The 20346-nt window shown below is 40.6% G+C and overlaps 1 protein-coding gene across 1 annotated transcript in view; it reads right to left on the bottom strand.

The window, feature by feature from the left end:
- Positions 1-20346, bottom strand: part of LOC136867494 (excitatory amino acid transporter) — a 149660-nt gene that overhangs the window by 100438 nt on the left and 28876 nt on the right. Inside the window, exon 3 of the mRNA XM_067144701.2 lies at positions 4183-4279. Coding sequence (XP_067000802.2) covers positions 4183-4279 — 97 coding nt within the window. The remainder of the gene's footprint in view (positions 1-4182; positions 4280-20346) is intronic.

The raw sequence follows: 20346 nt of genomic DNA, 5'->3' as shown, positions 1-20346 counted from the left end.
GAGTGAATAAATACGTAATGCAAACACACATTCCTATAGAACGGTACAGTAAGGATAATTTTCCTTTACACATGGGCATAGGAAAATGAACATAACAAAATTTTTTCCGATGGACTCCATATCCATGCGTGGCTGGGAGGCGTGACCAGTCTTAAGGAGAATAATTGATAGGAAAAACTTTGTGGAATACAACGTTTTACCGGTGAAGCGACGATATGTATAGTTTCAGATTACATTTCATTCATACTTTTCACTAGAATATTAAATACCGGGCAAGTTGACCGTGCTAAATTCAGACAATAATTTTTACTTGAAATGCAGTAGGATGGAACAAGTTGGCCGCGCGGCGTGCAGCTGTGAGCTATGAGCTTGCATCCGGGAGATAGTGGGTTCGAACCCCACTGTCGGCAACCCTGGAGATGGTTTTCCGTGATTTCCCATTTTCACATCAGGCTGTACCTTAATTAAGGCCACGGCCGGTTACTTCCCACTGCTAGCCCTTTCCTATTCCACCGGCGTCATAAGACCTATCTATGTCGGTGCGACGTAAAACAAATGGCGAAAGAAGAAGAAGAATTTTAAATAAAAATTCAGCGAGAGAAAAGTATTTTGAGTAAATCAATTGTAAACTGTTCTCTGCTCGGTGATGATTATGCTTGTTGTCTAAAGGGGCCTAACATCTAGGTTATCGGACCCATTGCTCAGCTAACAACACTTCATACGTTGGCCTTACCGTCATAGCAGTAGTGATTCTTACTTGTCAATGCTTAAATGTTAAAGTTCAGATTATCTTGGATGAAAATGTGTTGTGTTGCTGTCATATGGCAAATACGACACCACCTAAAGGATTATTCTATGAAAAAAATCATGGGTAAAAATACCTTATAAGCGTGATTAGCTGCCACTTCCGGAGGCCCGGGTTCGATTCCTGGCCCTGCCACACAATTTCAAAAGTGGTACGAAGGCTGGAACGGGGTCCACTCAGCCTTGGGAGGTCAACTGTGTAGAGGGGGGGTATCGATTCCCACCTCAGATATCCTCGAAGTGGTTTTCCATAGTTTCCCCACTTCTCCTACAAGCAAATGCCGGGATGGTAACTAACTTAAGGCCACGGCTGCTTCCTTCCCTCTTCCTTGTTTATGCCTTCCAATCTTCCCATCCCCAACACAAGGCCCCTATTCAGCATAGAAGTTGCGGCCGCCTAGATGAGGTACTGGTCATCCTTCCCAGTTATATCCCCCGACCCGCAGTCTCACGCTCCAGGACACTACCCTTGAGGTGGTAGAGGTGGGATCCCTCACCGAGTCCGAGAGAAAAGCCAACCCTGGAGGGGTAAACAGAGTAAGAAAGAGAGAAAGAAAGCACGAACGAAGGTAAATACCCGAAGTAGAAACGGAAAACTAAGATGAGAGTATCAAAAATGGCTTTCACGGCCGCAGATCTTAAAATCACAGGAATAGAATCAACTTTTGGGTGGTTAGGCCGTGTGCATTTGCAGAGTTTCGCCCAGACGTGCCATTTGGCCTCATCAGCTGGATTGGCACGCCCCTCCAAGACTCTGCTTAGCAGTGGCAGACCTAGCGCATGGGGAGTAATATATTTTTGGAAACGGAGGCTTCACTCTCCTTTAGCAGGTTAGCAATCGCTAGAGGCATGATTTTTTCGCATTAATTTTTGAACGATTTCGCGAGAAGGATACTAATTTTCGCGTTATTTCGCGAAATAGACATTGCCGTATTGCTTTAATTTCGCTTTAATGAAATTAATCGTTGTTTCCTTAGTTGGTTGGCTGTGGGAAGGTCTCCAGATCCTAACCAATAGAAAAAAAATATCTTTATCAGAAAGAGATCTTAGGAAACGTAGTCTTACTATCACTGATCGTTGATTGTGGAGGTTTAATTGATATACTGTAAATACCTGGTACATACTTTTGAAGCCATTTCTGGAGTGCAGGGTCGTCTACCTTCTCCAGCGGGATGTTGGTTTTAAGTAGCATCACTGTTGTTTCGTGAATAAATTCTGGTTATTCACTCTTAGCTTTCTTTTGCATATCTAACGAGAGCTTTATTGTTGCCTGTCGTTTCAATGTTGGAGTGCTAAATTTACTGTCTCAATGTTTTGAGACAGTATATTTTTCCTTCCACTCGATACGAACATTACAACGTTTACACATTAAAATATTGCTTTCCGAAACGTATAACCCTTCACTCGCAAATTGTTTAGCTCTGCTGTGCACCGTAAAACACTTGTCGAGTGACCCATCGACTGTCTGTGATCACTTTCTTAATTTTACCTGACCACGAAGCCGAATTACACCAGTCAATTGTGCTGCTTGTAGACGTCATTAGGGATTCCAGGATTGCACAATATCGTGAGGAGACAGGTTGGGGTGGGATCACCAGCCACCACAACAACATTTCAAACATTTCGTATGGCAAGAAGCCTGGAACCAACCCCTTTTCTTTGATGCCATGTCTTAAAGAGATTTTCCAGAACATTAATGATAACATATTTCTTTCCTGTTGGTGAATCTTTGTTCGCTCTTCCTTTTCTTTTCATACATAATCTTGGAACAAAATGTCAAGTTCGTTATTCACTACAGATTTCGCTGTAATATCGCGCTTATCGCGAAATAATTGAATTTCGCTTTAAAATGGCCTTATCGCTTTAATTCGCCAACATAATGTCCATATTTTCTTAACCAGAAACATATGATTCGTAATGATATCGCAAAATCGCTTCAAAATATTTTTTGTCGCTTTTATCGTTAATGCGAAAAAATCATGCCTCTAGCAATCGCTATTTGCTAATACGGCGGGGCTTGGTCTGCCACTACTAAGCAGAGTCCTGGAGGGACGTGCCAATCCAGCTGATGAGCCCAAATGGCACGTCTGGGCGAAACTCTGCAAATGCACACGGCTTAACCACCTAAAAGCTGGTTCTATTCCTAAGATGAGAGTGTTACCTGCTTTTAGCCACTCCGTAGTTTTGTCCTAGAGTACCAGAGAATTCGTGAAATGACAGTGTCCCTTTACTCTTTCTTACCTGTTCGAAATACAAAAAAGGCACATAGCAATATATATTCGAATATCACCACACCATTAAAAAACGTATTAACGCATAAATTAAAATCCTTGTTCAGGACGAAGTTACAGCGAGGAAACACTTTGTTCTTGTTTCCATAAAATTCCAAGTACGAAAAGGTGCACAAGAATGTCACAAATTCCAAGATTTGTAAACACAATTTAAACAATATAATCACCACATTAAAAAAAAAAAAAAAAAAAAAAAAAAAACCTCACTAGCGTTTAACTGTCAGATCTCAATATCAAGCCAACAAGCACCTCATTGCGAACACATTGCCAACATTTACGACAGCAAAGCCATATAAATAAAACTGGAAATGCGACATTTTGCGATATGCAGCTTCCTGTCAGTGGGTAGTAAGCCAGCGCTCCAGCGGCATTACGGTGAAACTTTCCAATTACAGCTTTATGGTGGGCTTCACAAGCGATTGTCAAGGCCGGTATAAGGAGCGCAGCGAGGGATCCAGTCGGCCGTGCTACCCGTTTCCATGAGTGCATTTCAAGGCCTTGTGTTATAGTGTAGGCAACGGTCGAGACAGCGGTGCTTAGACCCGTTAGGCCTAACCTGGTCACCTGGTTGAACTGTATTCTCCTCCTGATTGCAGCACCGTAGTTCCGTACTCATCTGCACCAAAATTGGCGTCTCAGCATTCGCAGCTCAAGTAATCTGCCGCCATCACAATACTGACTAATGTATTTCCAACAGATATGTCATACATTTCGTATTACCTTCATTAATGCAAGACCATAGGAACAAGTAGCTTAGTGGACTGTTCACTGCTTCGAATATCTTTAAATGATATGTTTTATTTCAACATAACCCCATGTACACATCTCTTATATCTTTCATAGCAAGACATGAACATCAAAACAAGAAAACGTCAATCAAACATGGACGATCTGTGCTACGACGAAACAAAATTATTTATAATTATATTTGCTTTAAAATTAATTATATTCACCACAGTATGAAATAAAATATTGTACACAAGGGCCACAGTTTAGAACATCTCACTTTCAACAGCTGTTGCGTAAATTACTATTAAACGTGGGCAACCTGAACAGCACGGTAAAAGTCAGAGGTGGCAGAACTCACCATCTGGGATCTGGTGTGCTGCGGGGTCCCCAGGGTGACCACGTGGCTCTGGAACACTTCCTGCTTGTCGTCGTCCTCCCCCGCGGCCATCTCGGTCCTGCAACATTTTCAAAATGTCCCAGTTGAATTTTCTTTTTTACAGTTGCTTTACGTCGTACCGACACGACGATGGGATAGGAAAGGGCTAGGAGTGCTCAGTTGTATTGTTTCCTTATTTCTTCATCCGTTTATTGTCCACTGTTGGTTCTTGTCTCGGACTGTCAGGGATTCTACTTATACCGCCTTGAGACATTTGGTCGGGAATAAAACAGGGGAGTAGGACCAGTACCTCGCCTAGGCGGCCTCACAGGGGCAGATTGGAAGGGATAGGCAAGAAAAAGCGGCCGTGGCCTTAAGTGCCCGGAGAAGTGAGAAAGTACGAAAAATCACTTCGAGAATGGCTGAGGTAGGAATGGAAACCCCCTTTACTGAGTTGACCTCCCGAGGCTGAGTGGACTGCGTTCCATCCCTGGTGCCACTTTTCAAATTTAGTGACAGAAGTGGGAATTGGGATGGTAGTTAATCGCTCTAACCACTACACCAAAGAGGCGGACTAATCGTATTGTAACTCTGAAAAATTTCAAAACTACCGATGTGATTAAACATTTCCGCACCGGGAGTGTCGCTCAGCTGTGAGCTTGCATCCCGGAGACAGTAGATTTGAACCCCACTCTCGGCAGCACTGAAGATGGTTTCTCGTGGTTTCCCATTTTCTCAGCAGGCAAATGCTGGGGATGTACCTTAATTAAGGACACAGCCGTTTCATTCCTTTCCTACCCCATCGTGTCGGTGCGACGTAAAACAAAATGTAAAAATTTTTTAAACATTTTTTTTGCTCATAGCTTTTAAAAGTAGCCACACATGAAAAGTTATATCACCATTGCCCTAAGATCTGGAATATGTGCTAGTACCTAAATCTTTCATTCCGTTCCTGGGTCTCCGCTTATTGGAACACATTAACTATTTATTCTTATATTTCTCAGTCCTCTGGTTCTTAAATTATATTTTGGGAGGTTAATAGTACTTAATTGTTTCTGCTGTTACAGAATAAATAAATAAATAAATAAATAAATAAATAAATAAATAAATAAATAAATAAATAAATAAATAAATAAATAAATAAATGTACTTTGACTCTTTTTATTCAAGTTACTTTATTCCTTGGCAGGATGGTGAGTGAAGCAGCTTTCGGTTGAGAGGGCTCGGGTTTCGATTTCCGGTCACGTCGAGGCTGGTTAGTTTCTTGGATTCGGTGTTCTACTTCATCAGGGGCCAATAAACTAGATGTATGGCCCCTTCAAACAATAAGCACCATAATGTGGTCAGAATTTCAATAAATTCAAATGAAATGTTAAGAAACATTTATGGACAAAATTTAATGCCCCTGGGTTTAGTTTGTTTAGATGAACTTATTATTATCAGGTTTCATTTTGAACTGTATGGTTCAAACACACTATCTTTGAAAAATATGGTATTTTAGATTTAAAGTATTATAAATTTCTATCAGCTCTGTATTATCAATAATTAAATTTGTCTTTAATATTGTAACTGTGCCAGCACTTTAATGTATTGTTCCAATTCGAGCATCACTTCGTGGGACCTTGAAACAATAAAATAAAACAAGCATAATCATCATCATCATCATAATCATCATCATACCTACTGCATATACCACAACTTACATTCACAGAGATAAGCAATATTAAATACATACATCCACAGATGTTTGGCATCAGGAAAGGCATTCGGTCGTAAAATCAGCCAAATCCACATGTAGTGCCAGTTTCAAAGGAGAACAAGAAGAAGAAGAAGAAGAAGAAGAAGAAGAAGAAGTAGATTGAGCAGAAAGCACGAAACGGCACTTCCCTATAACAATGGAGAGCACACCATCTGCAGCCCTCAAGATGGCTTTTCATTTTCACACAAGACATGGCTGTACCTTAATTAAGGCCATGGTCGCTTCCTTCCCACTCTTAATCCTTTCCTATCTCATCGTCGCCACATAATTTACCTATATCTGTGGGACGTAAAAAAAAAAAATGCGAATTCTTCAAATTTGGAGTTAAGACTGGTCAATTGTAAGAAACGGAGTACATCCCAGAATTCGCTAGTATAAATAAAACATATGATTTTATTTTATCTTAGATCTGCATTTGATCTCAAGTGATATTCGACCTCAGACTTTTAATGTAGGCCAAGCAGTGGTGGCGGTAAGTATCCCGCTCAACTCGGAGGGGGGGGGGGGTTCATGGCTTGTGAGAGGCCCATGACTGTTTTTTTAATTCAGTAGTTGAAGAGCGATTTTACATGTTGATAAAGCTACAGCACACAACACAGTATTATTTGTATTACAGAGGGTTATTAGGCCGTCAAAGTGCAGAGCTTCTTTCGTCAATAGGAGTACGGTAGTTATTTGTGAAGGAATGCGGGTTTCCCAACCTGTTCCAATAATAACCATCCCTTGCTGCCACTCACAACAATCAACAAGGCTTTTGAAGTAATTAGCCATTTCCATAACCCAGTAGTCGGCGAAAATATCCTTCTTATCTAAACTCTAAATACTTAAGTTTGGAACCCGTTTATAACTCTCGGCAGAAGTAGGCCTGCGGTGGACGGTTGAATTGTCAATTATTTGGTCCTAGGAATGTCACTATTTCTTTGGTTACTGTAATTGGAATATGCATTTCTTGTGTGTGTGTGTGTGTGTGTGTGTGCGTTCGTACCATGTAAGTGTATTATTTTAATTCCTTCTGATTTGAAAACTGAATCATGTAATTATTATTATTATTATTATTATTATTATTATTATTATTATTATTATTATTATTATTATTATTATTGTTATTATCATTGCGTCGTTATTGTTTATAACCCTGCACTAGAAAATAAACTTGTAACTTTCCTTATCAAGGAACGAGCCGCTACTGAGGCCGAGGATCTTCCGCTCGTTTGGGTTACCATAATCTACATCCTCGAGGCAAAGTGTGTCCGCGCGGATTTCACGAAACTCTAGGAGATGTTCTCTTTTTGGGGGCACGAGAGAAAAATGCGAATTTTAAACAAAGGAAGCCAGTCGTCGCTGTAATTAATAGCAATAAATGCAACTGTAATATTTTAAATAAAAAAAAACGCATCGTTAATTTGTAATTTTCTTTTGGTTTTGTTTGCGACATAGCGGTACATTCTGTCTTCAGGATTTGTTCTTTCGTGTTGCTTCTGGTAGTCTTGGAGGTTGAGGTTAAAGTTGCGTTGTTTATTTGAGATGGTGGCGTGTCTTTTGTATTAAATTAACTTACGAACTGTAATTCGAAATGTCGAAAAGAAAGTCAGGATTATTAAGTCATCCCGGCTGTCGTTTGACTTTCACACCTTCTCAGGAAGGATGTTGTCAAACGGTGCTCAGTGCTGACAACCTCTGTACTTAGGAACTAATGAGTGAATGGTGCTTCGATAGCTGGAGACACAAGCAAAGGGCGTCTGGGGGTGTAAGCCCCTAGGTTAGAAGCCGCGGAGCGGTCCTAGCCATTTAGTTTCGAGTGGAAACACGATTGGTCTGGAGTGGTTCTTGCCGTGAGGACGTTTAGGATAGGATCTGGTCGTGGTTGGTAACGGATTATGATTAACATTATTGACGGGAACGAGATGACGGACCACTTCACACTGGCCAATAGGAATGCAAGTAGCTACTTGAAAAATGAAAATGGCGTGTAATAGTCTTGATTAGTTTATAAAAGTAAATGCACTCATTCGGGCATGATGGTGGGTTCCTGGACATCGCAATAAACATAGAGTTAGTAAATGAATCACTAGAGGTAGCATTGGCGCCACCGTCTACGAGAGAATCACTGCAGCTCACTCCGCTGTACTCATCAATGTAAATTGGGGACTTTTAAAACTGTTTGGATATACATAAGGTTTAAAATTCTTACATGTAAATATTCTCAGATACTACAGTATACTTGTGATGCTTCTCTCCGGTAAAAAAGAAAGCCCAAAGAGCATGGATACAGGAATAAATGCATAATATTAGAGGACGGTGTTCAGGCGCAGTTTAATAACACAAAATCAATTTACTGTTCATATCAAGTCTTCTAACAACATACGTTTAGAAGGAGGACTCGTATATTTCACTATTTTTGTGTAAATGACCAGAAATTTGGTATAATTCTGCCCAACGACCGAAAATGTCCTGTCTCGTACGAAGCGGATGAGCGAGTTTTTAGGCCTAAAAACGTTGGCGAGATTTTGGGGTAGAGTAGAGAAAACATTATCATCGCGAGTTTAGACCCTAACTTTCTGAGCCCAAGTTCGCAAGTTCGAACCTGGCTCAGTCCGATGAAACTTGAAGGTGCTCAAATAAGTCAGCCTCTTGTAATAGATAGATTTAGCGGCACATGAAAGAACTCCCGTGGGAAAAAATTCTGACACCTCAGCGTCTCCGAAAACCGTGCAAGTACTTAGTGGAACGTAAAGCCATTATTATTATTATTATTATTATTATTATTATTATTATTATTATTATTATTATTATTATTATTATTATTATTATTATTATTGTCGATGTTTTCTAAACGCGATTAAAAGTGAAAATATGACACACTTGAGATTTCGGCCTATTGTGGAGATTTTATTTAGCTTTTCCTTAAATGTATGATTTGCTTTAATATTCTTGTAAAATGATTTCCGTTAATGGAAAGGGAGAGTGGTAAATTATATGATTGAAGAGAATTGAAAAAATACAATATTTTTTACAATTTGATTTACATCGCATCGACACAGATGATGGCTTAGGAAAGGACTAGGAGTGGGAAGGAAGCGCCCGCGGGCTTAATTAAGGCACAGCCCCAGCATTTACCTGATGTGAAAATGGGATCCACGGATGCTGACAATGTTGTTCAAACCCATTATCTCCTGACAGCTACGTGACCTAAAGTCTGCAGCCACTCGCTCTGTATCATGCAGTTGATTTTTCTGGATATTTGCTTTCAAAGGCATGGCCATTCAGTGAAAGGAAAATGCCATCCCTTATATTTTGTAAAACATTAATTTCAGTCTTCAATGTAAGATCCAAAGAATCTCATACACGCCGACAGGGGAATCAGTTGCGAATTCAGCCCAAGTAGTAGGCCAATTCACATGACAATAAGTGTCACTCAAAGTATTACTTTTATACGTACGGAAATGAATTTCAAGTAAAATACCTGTGAAATGATATGTCATGGCCCTTTGCGAACCTCTCTATTCAGGCATAAGCTGCTCAGGAGACTGGCATTTTCCTTCAGAGAGGTATAAACTTCAATTTATCGGGAAGCTCCATTAGTGACAGTGCCAAACAATCCAGCTTTTGCCAAACAGCGCGCTCGTTCAACTTCGCACGCGACTGCAGCGCCAATGCTACCTCTAGTGTTTCATTTACTAACTCTATGGCAATAAACACATATCTCCTCCGAGATGCTCTCCAAGTAAGATTTCATTAATTTCCACTTACTATAACATTACAAATAAGATGACAGCCGGGCTGAAGTAATATAAAGTCGGGGTTTAATGACGTGCTTATGGGGAAATACAAATCATTCAAACGCGGAAGAAACGAACTCGAGACAGAATGTTTGATTTGCCCTGCTGGAACATACAAAAATGAAATATCACATGGCTTTTAGTGCCGGGATATCCCAGGAGGGGTTCGGCTCGCCAGGTGCAGGTCTTTCTATTTGACACCCGTAGGTGACCTGCGCGTCGTGATGAGGATGAAATGACGATGAAGACAATACATACATCCAGCCCCCGTGCCATTGGAATTAACCAATTAAGGTTAAAATACCCGACCCGGCCGGGAATCGAACCCGGGACCCTCTAAACCGAAGGCCAGTACGCTGACCGTTCAGCCAGCGAGTCGGACTGGAACATACACATCAGTCGCTAATAAATGTAAGTCGTTTAAGTATCGTAAGGATTGAAATTGGATCGTAATAATCTAAATGACTATTTATAATCATACAGTTCAATACCCTCACGGTATTTTCAGGTACATTGCAAAGGTGCAAATATTCGTGGCATAAAACTGAAAGAAAAAAAGACAACGACCACATAATTGAATGCAGTGATGATGAATAAACTGCCAAGGCACTACATATTTAGTGTTCAAATAACCACGAAGGGTAGTTTTACATGGCTTATTTTTAAGTTGTAAACCGCATGATTTTAACGATAAGGTACGTCTTTTATGGTGAACGTATGGTAAGGGAATCTCTGTGGCTAAGTGAGGGCCAAACTCTGGTGTAGTGTCCTGCCATGAGTTAAGCTGGACTGATAAATGGGTTTAAAGTCGTCAAAGGCCGTTTCCATGTGTTTGGCGTGATATTTCACGACTTCTTTCTCTGATGCGTTGAAGTATGCTTAAAATTAATGCAACGTTTGATTTTCCCACATTTGGTATCGGGAAATGTGGAGGTATTATGGCTGCCAGAAAATATTATTTAAAGTTTTTCAAAGGAAATCTGGAGACCTACGACTTCAGCTACTTCTTGTAGAGTTTCAACCTGGCGTCGGACGATTATTATTATTGTAGTTATTTCTGCAGAAGATCTGGGAGAGTATTGGAGAAGCAGGGCAATATGAAAATAATTGCATTCAAAACAAAAAGAATGGAGTGAAGTCGAACGAACTCAGGTGATGCAGAAAATATTAGATTAGAAAATTAAGTTTCAAAAGATGTAGGCGAATACTGTCACTTGGATATTAGAATAATTAATGATGGCAGAAGTTTTTTAGTAGAAACATCTATAAGAGAATGTCCACACTTCTTGATCAATGGAAAACAAAACAAGTTGAACTCCACACAGTATTGACAACTTCGTAATCACAACATTTACTGTAGTGACATCTTCTGAGAAACTAAAGAATTGATCCAGTTTTTAAAGTTCAGAGTTTCTCCTGTAGAGGAGTACTTATTGGCGCAATATTTAAACTTGCGGCGTAGAGGTGTAGCTCCCGGTACAATTATTATTATTATTATTATTATTATTACTAGCTGACACACCCCGGCTTCACACGGGTGACCTTACATATTAAATATCTCCCGTATATACTACATTACCCGAGTCTCTATCTGGGGACAACCCCAATACATTTTCTTTGGAAGTAACACGTGTCAGCGTCACAGAGTTTACCATGGGAAAAACATTCAACGCTCAGGTACAAGTAACATTTAGAGTTTGATTCTGTGCTGTATTAATGATCATACCTAAACAAACTTTTACTGGAAACTGGAGCCTTTTAAACTTAAATGTTAGGTCGGTGGTTATCATTGGTATTCGAAGAATCAAAACAGTTTCACGGGCTCCACGCCCAGTGAGGATCGTGCACTCAAGTAGATTTTTTAACTATTTGATTAGCAATCTTGTGCCATTGCGTAATTTTGGAGTGTTTCGGTAGCGGAGCATTAATATAGGGGAACCTACCTCTAAGATCAGTTTGCGGAGAGTAGTTCCAAGAGGAGTCAAAGAATTTAAAAGCTCAGATGAATAATGTACCACCTCTTCTATATCCAGGGCGGTATCAACTGAACATTTAGAATGTTCAGCAGTGAATTGCGATTCTACCATAGATTACAAAAGCGTCAGCGGTCAGATTCTAAACTATACGATTTGCTTGAGATAAACCGTTACTTTCAGTTTTATAGGTAGCGCTAGCGGAAGTATCCTTATTACAATGTCACTAACCTTATTACATCACTAATCACAACTTTCTCTTTTACTCGTTAAACTGAAATTTATTTACGTTTTTTCTTTCTAGGCAATGCGATGCAGAAAAAGCACATTGCCCGTCTCAAATATGGCTGACAGTAAGGACAACACCGTGAATAGAAAGTAGAGTGCACATGACCTTCGTGATGGCAAAACAAACTGGGTGACCGCATTAATTCATTAATTAATATATTTCTGTTGCAAGATTTTTCCTGTGCTATTGAGACGATGTGGAATATTTTGATACAAACTGCACCTTTAAATGAATACGGGGTAAATATCGAGCTTTATCCATAAAATAAATTACTGAAACGATAAAAAGTAATTAATGAAGGCACGACTTGCCCTAGAATACGCCTCAGTTAACAATTTCAGATCTCTGCTTGCCATAGATTTGACTGGGCATCACAGACGTACAGTTCCGTATATTACCTACTGAATATCGTCGCTCGACCGGTAAAAGGTTGTATTCCACAAAGCTCTTCCTATCAATTATTCTCCTTAAGACTGGTCACGCCTCCCAGCCACGTATGGATATGCAGTCCATCAGAACAAATTTTGTTGTGTTCATTTTCCTATGCCCATGTGTGAAGGAAAATGAACCTTACAGTACCGTACTGTAGGAATGTACGTTTGCATTACGTATTTACGCACTCCTAGTGTACAATGCATGTAAGGTTCATTATCGTTTAATCGTCGACACAGGAAAACGAACACAACGGACATTGTTCTGATGGACTGCGTATCCATATGTGGCTGGGAGGCGTGACCAGTCTTAAGGAGAATAATGGATGGGAAGAGTATTGTGGGATACAACGTTTTACCGGTGAAGCGACGATATGGTTCCTCGTGTCGGGGACCGAAAATGGCTTCTTACACCATCTACTTAAAATGGCTCCTTGACTTGTATTACATATTTAATTTTCGTTGCCTAGCGACAGTCAATCTATGCATTTAATCCCGGTGACGGCACGATGGATTGTCATTTCCCAGCACACGTTTTCCGACTGTTTTTCATTCATAACTCACCAACGAAACTTTTCAAGAAATGAAGATTTTTTTTCTGCACTGTTGAGACGATTTGGAAGATTTTGGTACAAACTGCAAATTTTAACTCCCTGTGATTTTTGACCTTGAGATTTGTGAAACATACACGTTAGCGTTTTATATATACAGATTATTTTTATTGTAGGCCTACCGGCTGGTACACCTCTACGCCGCACATTTGAATTTTCCGCCTTAAAGTACTCCTCTACAGGAGACACTCTGAACTTTAAAAACTGCATTAACTCATTAGTTTCTCAGAAGATGTCACTACAGTAAATTTTGTGATTACGAAGTTGTCGATACTGTGTGGAGTTCAACTTGTTTTGTTTTCCATTGATCAAGACGTGTGGACATTCTCTTATAGATGTCTCTACTAAAAAACTATGATCATACATCCTGGTGCGAAGTGAAGGAACTTTTCTTGAAGATATTTTGTACTCATAAGTTTTCCTATAACTAAATTTGTTCTTTCATTTGTGGGTTGGCAATATTAATCTTTTCTTTCTGCCAGTTTTGAAGTTAGCCAATCAATTATTTCTGTAATTAATTTTTGACCAATCGTGTCTTTCTTCTTCGATTTTGATGTGTAACTTTTAGCCAGCCAATAAAAGCCTGTGGGTGTGGCTGTTTTATTCATGAAAGGTTTCGAATTTTCCTCGAGCGTATAAAAACTGCTGATTTTCTTGTCTCTCGGATACATCATCAACAGTTAACTTAGTGTCTGGACGTGTAGCAGGAGGCAGGAAGCGCCTCTTTCTTCAGGCAGCAGTCTTCAGTAAAGTAATGGCCGCTTAACATCTTTATTTCTTGCTAGCTCAGCAGTTTAAGACGCGGGGAAGGTCCTAAACCTTTACCATGTAACCTATCTCTTAAACATGTAGAATTCTGTAAAAACTTCATATATCTTTAACTGTAAATCTAGGATAGAGAGTGCTTTACCCTCTCGAGCTCCCCTTCATTTTGGATTCGAGGTGACTACGTTTTCGTAACCGTTTTTCTACTCTTCCTTAATTTGTTAAATTTATTCTGTATGCGAGTCACTTCCATAGTTTGGGGATAGCCCCTGTTTCATCGGCCTAGTGCCTCGCAGGTTTTAAGAAGTTTCATGTAGGAGTGCGAATTCTCGCCTCCATTCATTTTGCATTTTGGGCCATTAACTTAACCTGTTATTTTTTTAAGGCCCAGTAGGTTGGGTACAAGATACCCCTGTTTCTTTGTAAGTGTGCCTTGAGGGCAGTTAATGGTAAAGTCTGTGGTGGCCGTTGATAGGCTCAGGACATTGAGAGCGGGTCAGCTCTTTTTTTGTGGTAAAAGTGCCTCAGAGAGGCTTGATATCCAAAGGTTCGAGCAAGTGATTCATGTTATTAGGGGTTTTCTGCCCTTTGCTAAATATATGGTTGTGAGCTGAGAGCTCAGAAATTGTAAAAATTAGGGCTTGAGGCCCAGATTGTTAAATTGTCTCTAAATCTTGACTCCGGGTCTTGTACCTGATTTGACTTGTTATTTGTAGAAATGTTATGTAAAAATTGTTAAGTTTTGATATTTTCGAAAATATAACCTTTAATGCAATTTTAATTCATATCTCGGCTTTGTGGATTGACCCATTCCAGCCCGCACCTTCTTTCACCTCTGCATTCCACGGGTAACCCCGTAACAATTATTATTATTATATTTCTGCACTGACGGGAAATACAACAAGCTTCATCATTCTCAATTAGAACAGTAATTATGCGGGTATAAATTATCTTCCTGAGGTGACCCGCAGATATATTATTTATGTGAAAAACAAACCGACCAACACACGTGTTGTAGATTGGATTCGACAAGTAATTCTTTACAAAGTTCAGAGGTCAGTTCACTGTGCCATTTGGTCTGTATAGTCAAGACGAATATTATAAAACGTCGTAGAAGTTACGTTATAATCAAATTTATAATGTGAAATAATGTCACTGAGCTGTGACGCTGCCCTTTCTGCAACGGCTCGTTAACTTGAAAATATGCCTTTTTCTTTTTATGTTTAGATTAATTGATGTTCAACTGAATTTTAGTATGGAACTTTATAACAACGCCGAGTTTTTAGAAATCACTGTTTTTTCCAAACAGTCCATGGTATACCATACTTAAAAATCCTGAATTTCTGGCAAAGTTAGGAACACAAAAAATCTACTCTGCGTTTGCCTCGACTGTAAGAACTGTTTTATTGCCAATATTCAAATTCTCTTTTTTAAAAGAAATCAGCACTAATTAGAATTTGCGACACCTGTAACATACACATACCTGCCCGTGCCGCTACATTTCGCCAGAGGTAAATGAAATGAAATGACGTATGGCTTTTAGTGCCGGGAGTGTCCGAGGACATGTTCGACTCGCCAGGCGCAGGTCTTTTGATTTGACTCCCGTAGGCGACCTGCGGGTCATGATGAGGATGAACTGATACACCCAGCCTCCGTGACAACGAAATTAACCAATGATGGCTAAAATTCCCGACCCTGCCGGGAATCGATCCCGGGACTCCTGTGACCAAAGGCCAGCACGCTGACCATTTAGCCATGGAGCCGGACTCGTCAGAGGTGACTTTGGTGATCACCCAGGCGTGGGTTGATGACCACGAGGCTTCTAGCTGAGTCTGGCGTTGATTCCATTTACTTGTGCCAGCCTTCTCACTATCCGACCTCACTTGATCAACTCTTGTTCTGTTAGGTTTGTGAGGCCTGGGGAGTCTTTCATTTTTACGTTCTTAGTGGCCCTTGCCTTTCTTTTGTCGATAATTTCTGTCTTATTCAGCTTAGTCAACCCCGGTTCTGTTTTGTTATTAATGACTTAGCTAAGGGTCTTATTAATGAACAAGATATTGAGGCAAAGTCGACTTTTTATTTATTTATTCATTCACGAAGCATAAGATACAGTTACACTTAGAAAATTTCACTTGCACTGTCAACAGACTAATGAACAAATGTAAACTTTCATGGTAAAATATGACAAACATAACAAAAGATAACAAGATCAGGTACAGAGCCTACTATTAACAACTGTTCAAATCGAAAACCATGAGAATGTCCATGTTCATTGTCAAGTCGTCGTGGTCAAAATGGCGGTATGACCACATCAACTTATCCTTAAGAGACTGTTTACACCCCTCTCGAATGTACTTGTATTTGATGTCATATCAGGCTCTTGTTTCCTATTAACTATGTTAAAGAGGTTTCGGAGGCAGATTAGGAAAGATGGTAGAAGTATTGAGTGCTGAGTGTGGGGAATGTGGGGAAGGTCTTAGAGGGAAGGAACACGGAGAGAGAAGATGCTGCGAGCGCTAATGCCCATTTAAGATCCCATGAAGGAAACTCAGGTGAGCTACCTGTCGCCTGATGTGCAACGGTGACACTTAATACCTGCTGTTCTGTTCCTAACAATTGCAACAAAGGCGGACACTGCTCAGTCTAACTGGTTAATATTCAAGAGGGAGGGTGTTGTTCAGATCGGACAGTAGTAGTTCAAGCGAGGTTGGATGATCGTGAGCAAAAGGTGACGAAGAGCAGTGGGATCAGAAACTTCTGTAGACCGGTAGAGACATAACCTTGCTTGTTTGCGTTTTTATGTGGTTCTTTAATTGTAGTTTCGTATCGAACATGACACCTACGTCACACGTAACTACGGCGATGGGCTTGTCGAGTAGGTAATATGATAACGGTAGACGAGATTTACGTAGGGTTATGGTCACGTGGCTGCATGTTTTGGATCTGGGATAAGTTTCCCCGTACGGCACCAGTTCGGGAGAGCGTTATGTGAGGACTGTAGAAGAGCTGTATGCTGGATTCCTGATCTCCAGAAATATCAAGCAGTCGTCAGCAAAGAGTAAGCTATTTGCTGTTTTGTTGAGTTTGGACAGCAGATCGTCCATAAACTAGGAGAACACTAAGGGACCAAGAGTACTGTCTTGAGGGACACCACAGGTGACTGGTAACTATGAAGATGATTTGACTGATATTACCACTCTCTGCCAACGGTTATGTAGGAAGCCAGCAAGACGGTTCAGAAGACTGCCATGTATATTAATTCTTTCGGAGAGTTTATGGAGCAGAAGTTACCATTTTCTTGATCATTGTTGAGACTTCGCGTAAAGTAGACTTTGACCGAGACTTTGTTTCAAAGTGCCAGTGACTTCACAAAGTCGACTGTAGAGGATAATACAAAGGTGGGCATTCTAAACATAATTCAGTTTGTTTGAAATATGTCCGAATTATCCAGGGCCCATGTATTCCTCGTCGAGTTTAACCCAACTGAGTTATACAGCAACAACGAATTCAAAATTATTTACAGATTCGATAAACGAACTGTGTTAGACATTTTCGCGATGTTCGAAATCTCGACTTTGCAAAGTCTACTTCGGCCAAAGAAAACTTTGCAGAAAGTAGCGTCTATGAAAAACAAAGTTATACTTTGTAAAGTATCCGCTCAAAGTCTTGTTGCACACTGTAAACGTCACATTTACCCTGACGACGAACAGTTGAACACAAAACCAAAATACTTTCCGACAGCAACCAAACAATTAAAGGGGGATTTTGAAGACGTCTGATCTGGAGTATTCTCAGATATAGAGAAATTGACTACCTGAGACTAATTTCCAACAACGACTGTATAGGACAATGTCTCTTCGAAAACATGTGTTGGAAACAAACTTGGAAATCTGCCGATCATCGAGCGAGTGGCTACGTGATGCGGTCTTCCACTTCACACTTCTCAAGCAGGAAGAACTGACGATGTAACTTATCATCAGAGCTAGAGTCCGCCATCTTTGTCAGTGTTTCTGCTCCTCCGTCTGACCACTGTGCAGTCATGTTTTAATTTGGCTTGAATGATGATAGACTTGTAGGTGTCATGACATAGTCTGAAGGCCATCTCCATTCTCCTCGCCCTCTCTTTCGATGCCCTCTTTTCATTTCCATTGGGAGCGAGAAAGCCCCAAGGTATTCTTATATTAAACGTGGCTTTTTCGCCATTTTTTGGGATAGCACTTGATATTAATTAGGCCTAGTTTTACGGTCAGCTGCTCTTTCTGACGTCAAGCCTGCGTGGAGCGATTATGTGCTTTAGAGATGGTTGTTAGTGTGTTGTGTTGAGTATGAAGGAGTTTATTGATATAAAAACACAAACACCCAGTTACCGATCCATGGGCATTGACCAGATACCACTAAAATCCGAGATCCTTCCTGAACCCGGGACCTCCGAGCCAAAGGCCGCGAAGCTCAGCGTCTGACTGTTCTCGTCATGATTTTCCACAGGCCCACCATGTATATAGTTAAAAAGTAATCTGATTCGCGCCTCCTTAGCGCGGATACTATGATGGAGCAGTAGTTAGAGTATGTATGATCCAGAGGAATGGCAAGATAAAAGAGAAAGTTATTTAACATTTTCACAGAGAGATTCTTTGGCTTTGTGAAGTAACTCCCCTAGATCGTGAACCGCTCTCGGCGCGGTTTGGGACAGACAATACTTTCAACTACGATAAAAATAGGAAATTCCTACGGTCTTTCTTACAAAGAATTGTTCCATTAATCATCATTAACAACGGTAGGAAATACGAGGGCAAGTCAATAAATATCTGAATGTTCGCTCTAATTGTCTTTAGGTTGGCTATATGGCGTTGTGTGTTCTCCAGCCGCTAGACGGCACCGTTGTCTACGGCTATGGTAGGTTTCAGCGTTATCAGATCAGTACAGCTTGCGCTGTTGTGACGTAAAAATATGGCCGCGCCACTCTCTCTCCTTGCACCACAGAAGAACAGCAGAACCATGGCAAATGTGCATATGGTTTGCCACGTCATCAACAGTCACTTGTCTGTTATTCAGGATCATATCACCCACTTGTTCAACATTGGCATCAATAATGGCTGCAGATGGACGCCCAGAAGTTTACTCATCCCTGACGCTTGTGCGACCCCTTTTGAACTGTTCAGTGCACTCTTAAACACTTCGCTGTGACAAAACATTGTCCCCGTATTGTGCTGAAAGTCTCACGCTGTTCTTCCTTGGTGCAAGCAGAGAGTGGCGCGGCCACCTTCACGTCGCATAACGCTGAAACCTACCACAGACGTAGACAACGGTGCCATCTAGCGGCTCGCGAGCACACAACGCCATATAGCCAACCCAAAGACAATTAGAGCAAAACTTCAGATAGTTGGTAATTGACTTGCCTACGTAAATTTAAATCGTAAATATTTCCCTTATTATTCGTCGCTGAAGATTTTTTTAACGCGTATAATGTTGGAAGGTTCATTTTCTATAACTTATTTTATTATCAATTTGTCGATAGCAGCAGTATTAACGGAGGTATTGAGAATGAATAACATTAATTTTTAAGTTGTAGAACCCAATCGCTCGATCTGGAATACCGACTTTCATGAAAATCTGTTCAGCCGGTTTATGGCAGTGCCCAGGTTTTGCTAGAGGTTTAACGTCACACTAATACATTGAGTGATTTCGGCGACACAAGGCAGCGGCCGTGGCCTTAATTACGGAACAATATTGGCTGCTATACAAATGGCAAACTACGGGAAACCATCTTTCGGGCTGCGGACGGTGGAATTCAAATCATCTTCCGAATACAAAATTACCGCTAAGCGACCTTAACAGTGCAACCAACTCATTCGTACATACATATATTATATTACGGAAATTTAAATATCGCATTTCTCCCTTATTCTGGATATAAGCTATACATAAATAAATCCTACTTTTCTTCTTTCTGGAATTATTGATATTTATGTTCTGCGGTCTACCATTTTTCTCCTCGCCCTCCATTTCACTCGATCCGCTGCGTAAGTAGGATGGAGATCTACAGAGGACATGCCATTTTGTAGGCAATTCTTCCGTCGATATTTTCAGTCTTCCCTGAAGAAGCTGTCTATGTGCGTTCAGAGCCAGTGCCTTTCCAACGGTGTACTCTTCACAGAAATACCGATGTTCTAAAATCCTGGCCAAGTACAGACAAATCTCTTTATTTATGTAGATGATTTCCTCAGCAAGTACCCCGAGCATGGTAACTTGTTGACTCACGTCACAGTCGACGGCGATGTCAGGCATCACGTCAATGAGATGGTGACCACTGACAGAGGTCTTAAAAGGAAAGTCTTCATGGTTGCCCATGAGACCCGCCCTCATATGGCTCGCAATGTTTTTGTGACATTAGTACAGAACTTTTATTATACGAGGGTCGAGTCATAAGTCATGGCAACTCTATTTTTTCTGGCGAACAGGAGACAACACGCAAAATCTAAGACATGCATTTGGGAAATATAGGGCATGTACTTATGCATAGTGCCTGAAGACAAATTATG

The sequence above is a fragment of the Anabrus simplex genome, chromosome 3 (genome assembly GCF_040414725.1).
Source record: "Anabrus simplex isolate iqAnaSimp1 chromosome 3, ASM4041472v1, whole genome shotgun sequence".
Classification (NCBI taxonomy): Eukaryota; Metazoa; Arthropoda; class Insecta; order Orthoptera; family Tettigoniidae; genus Anabrus; species Anabrus simplex.
This window is presented reverse-complemented; position numbering and strand designations above follow the sequence as displayed.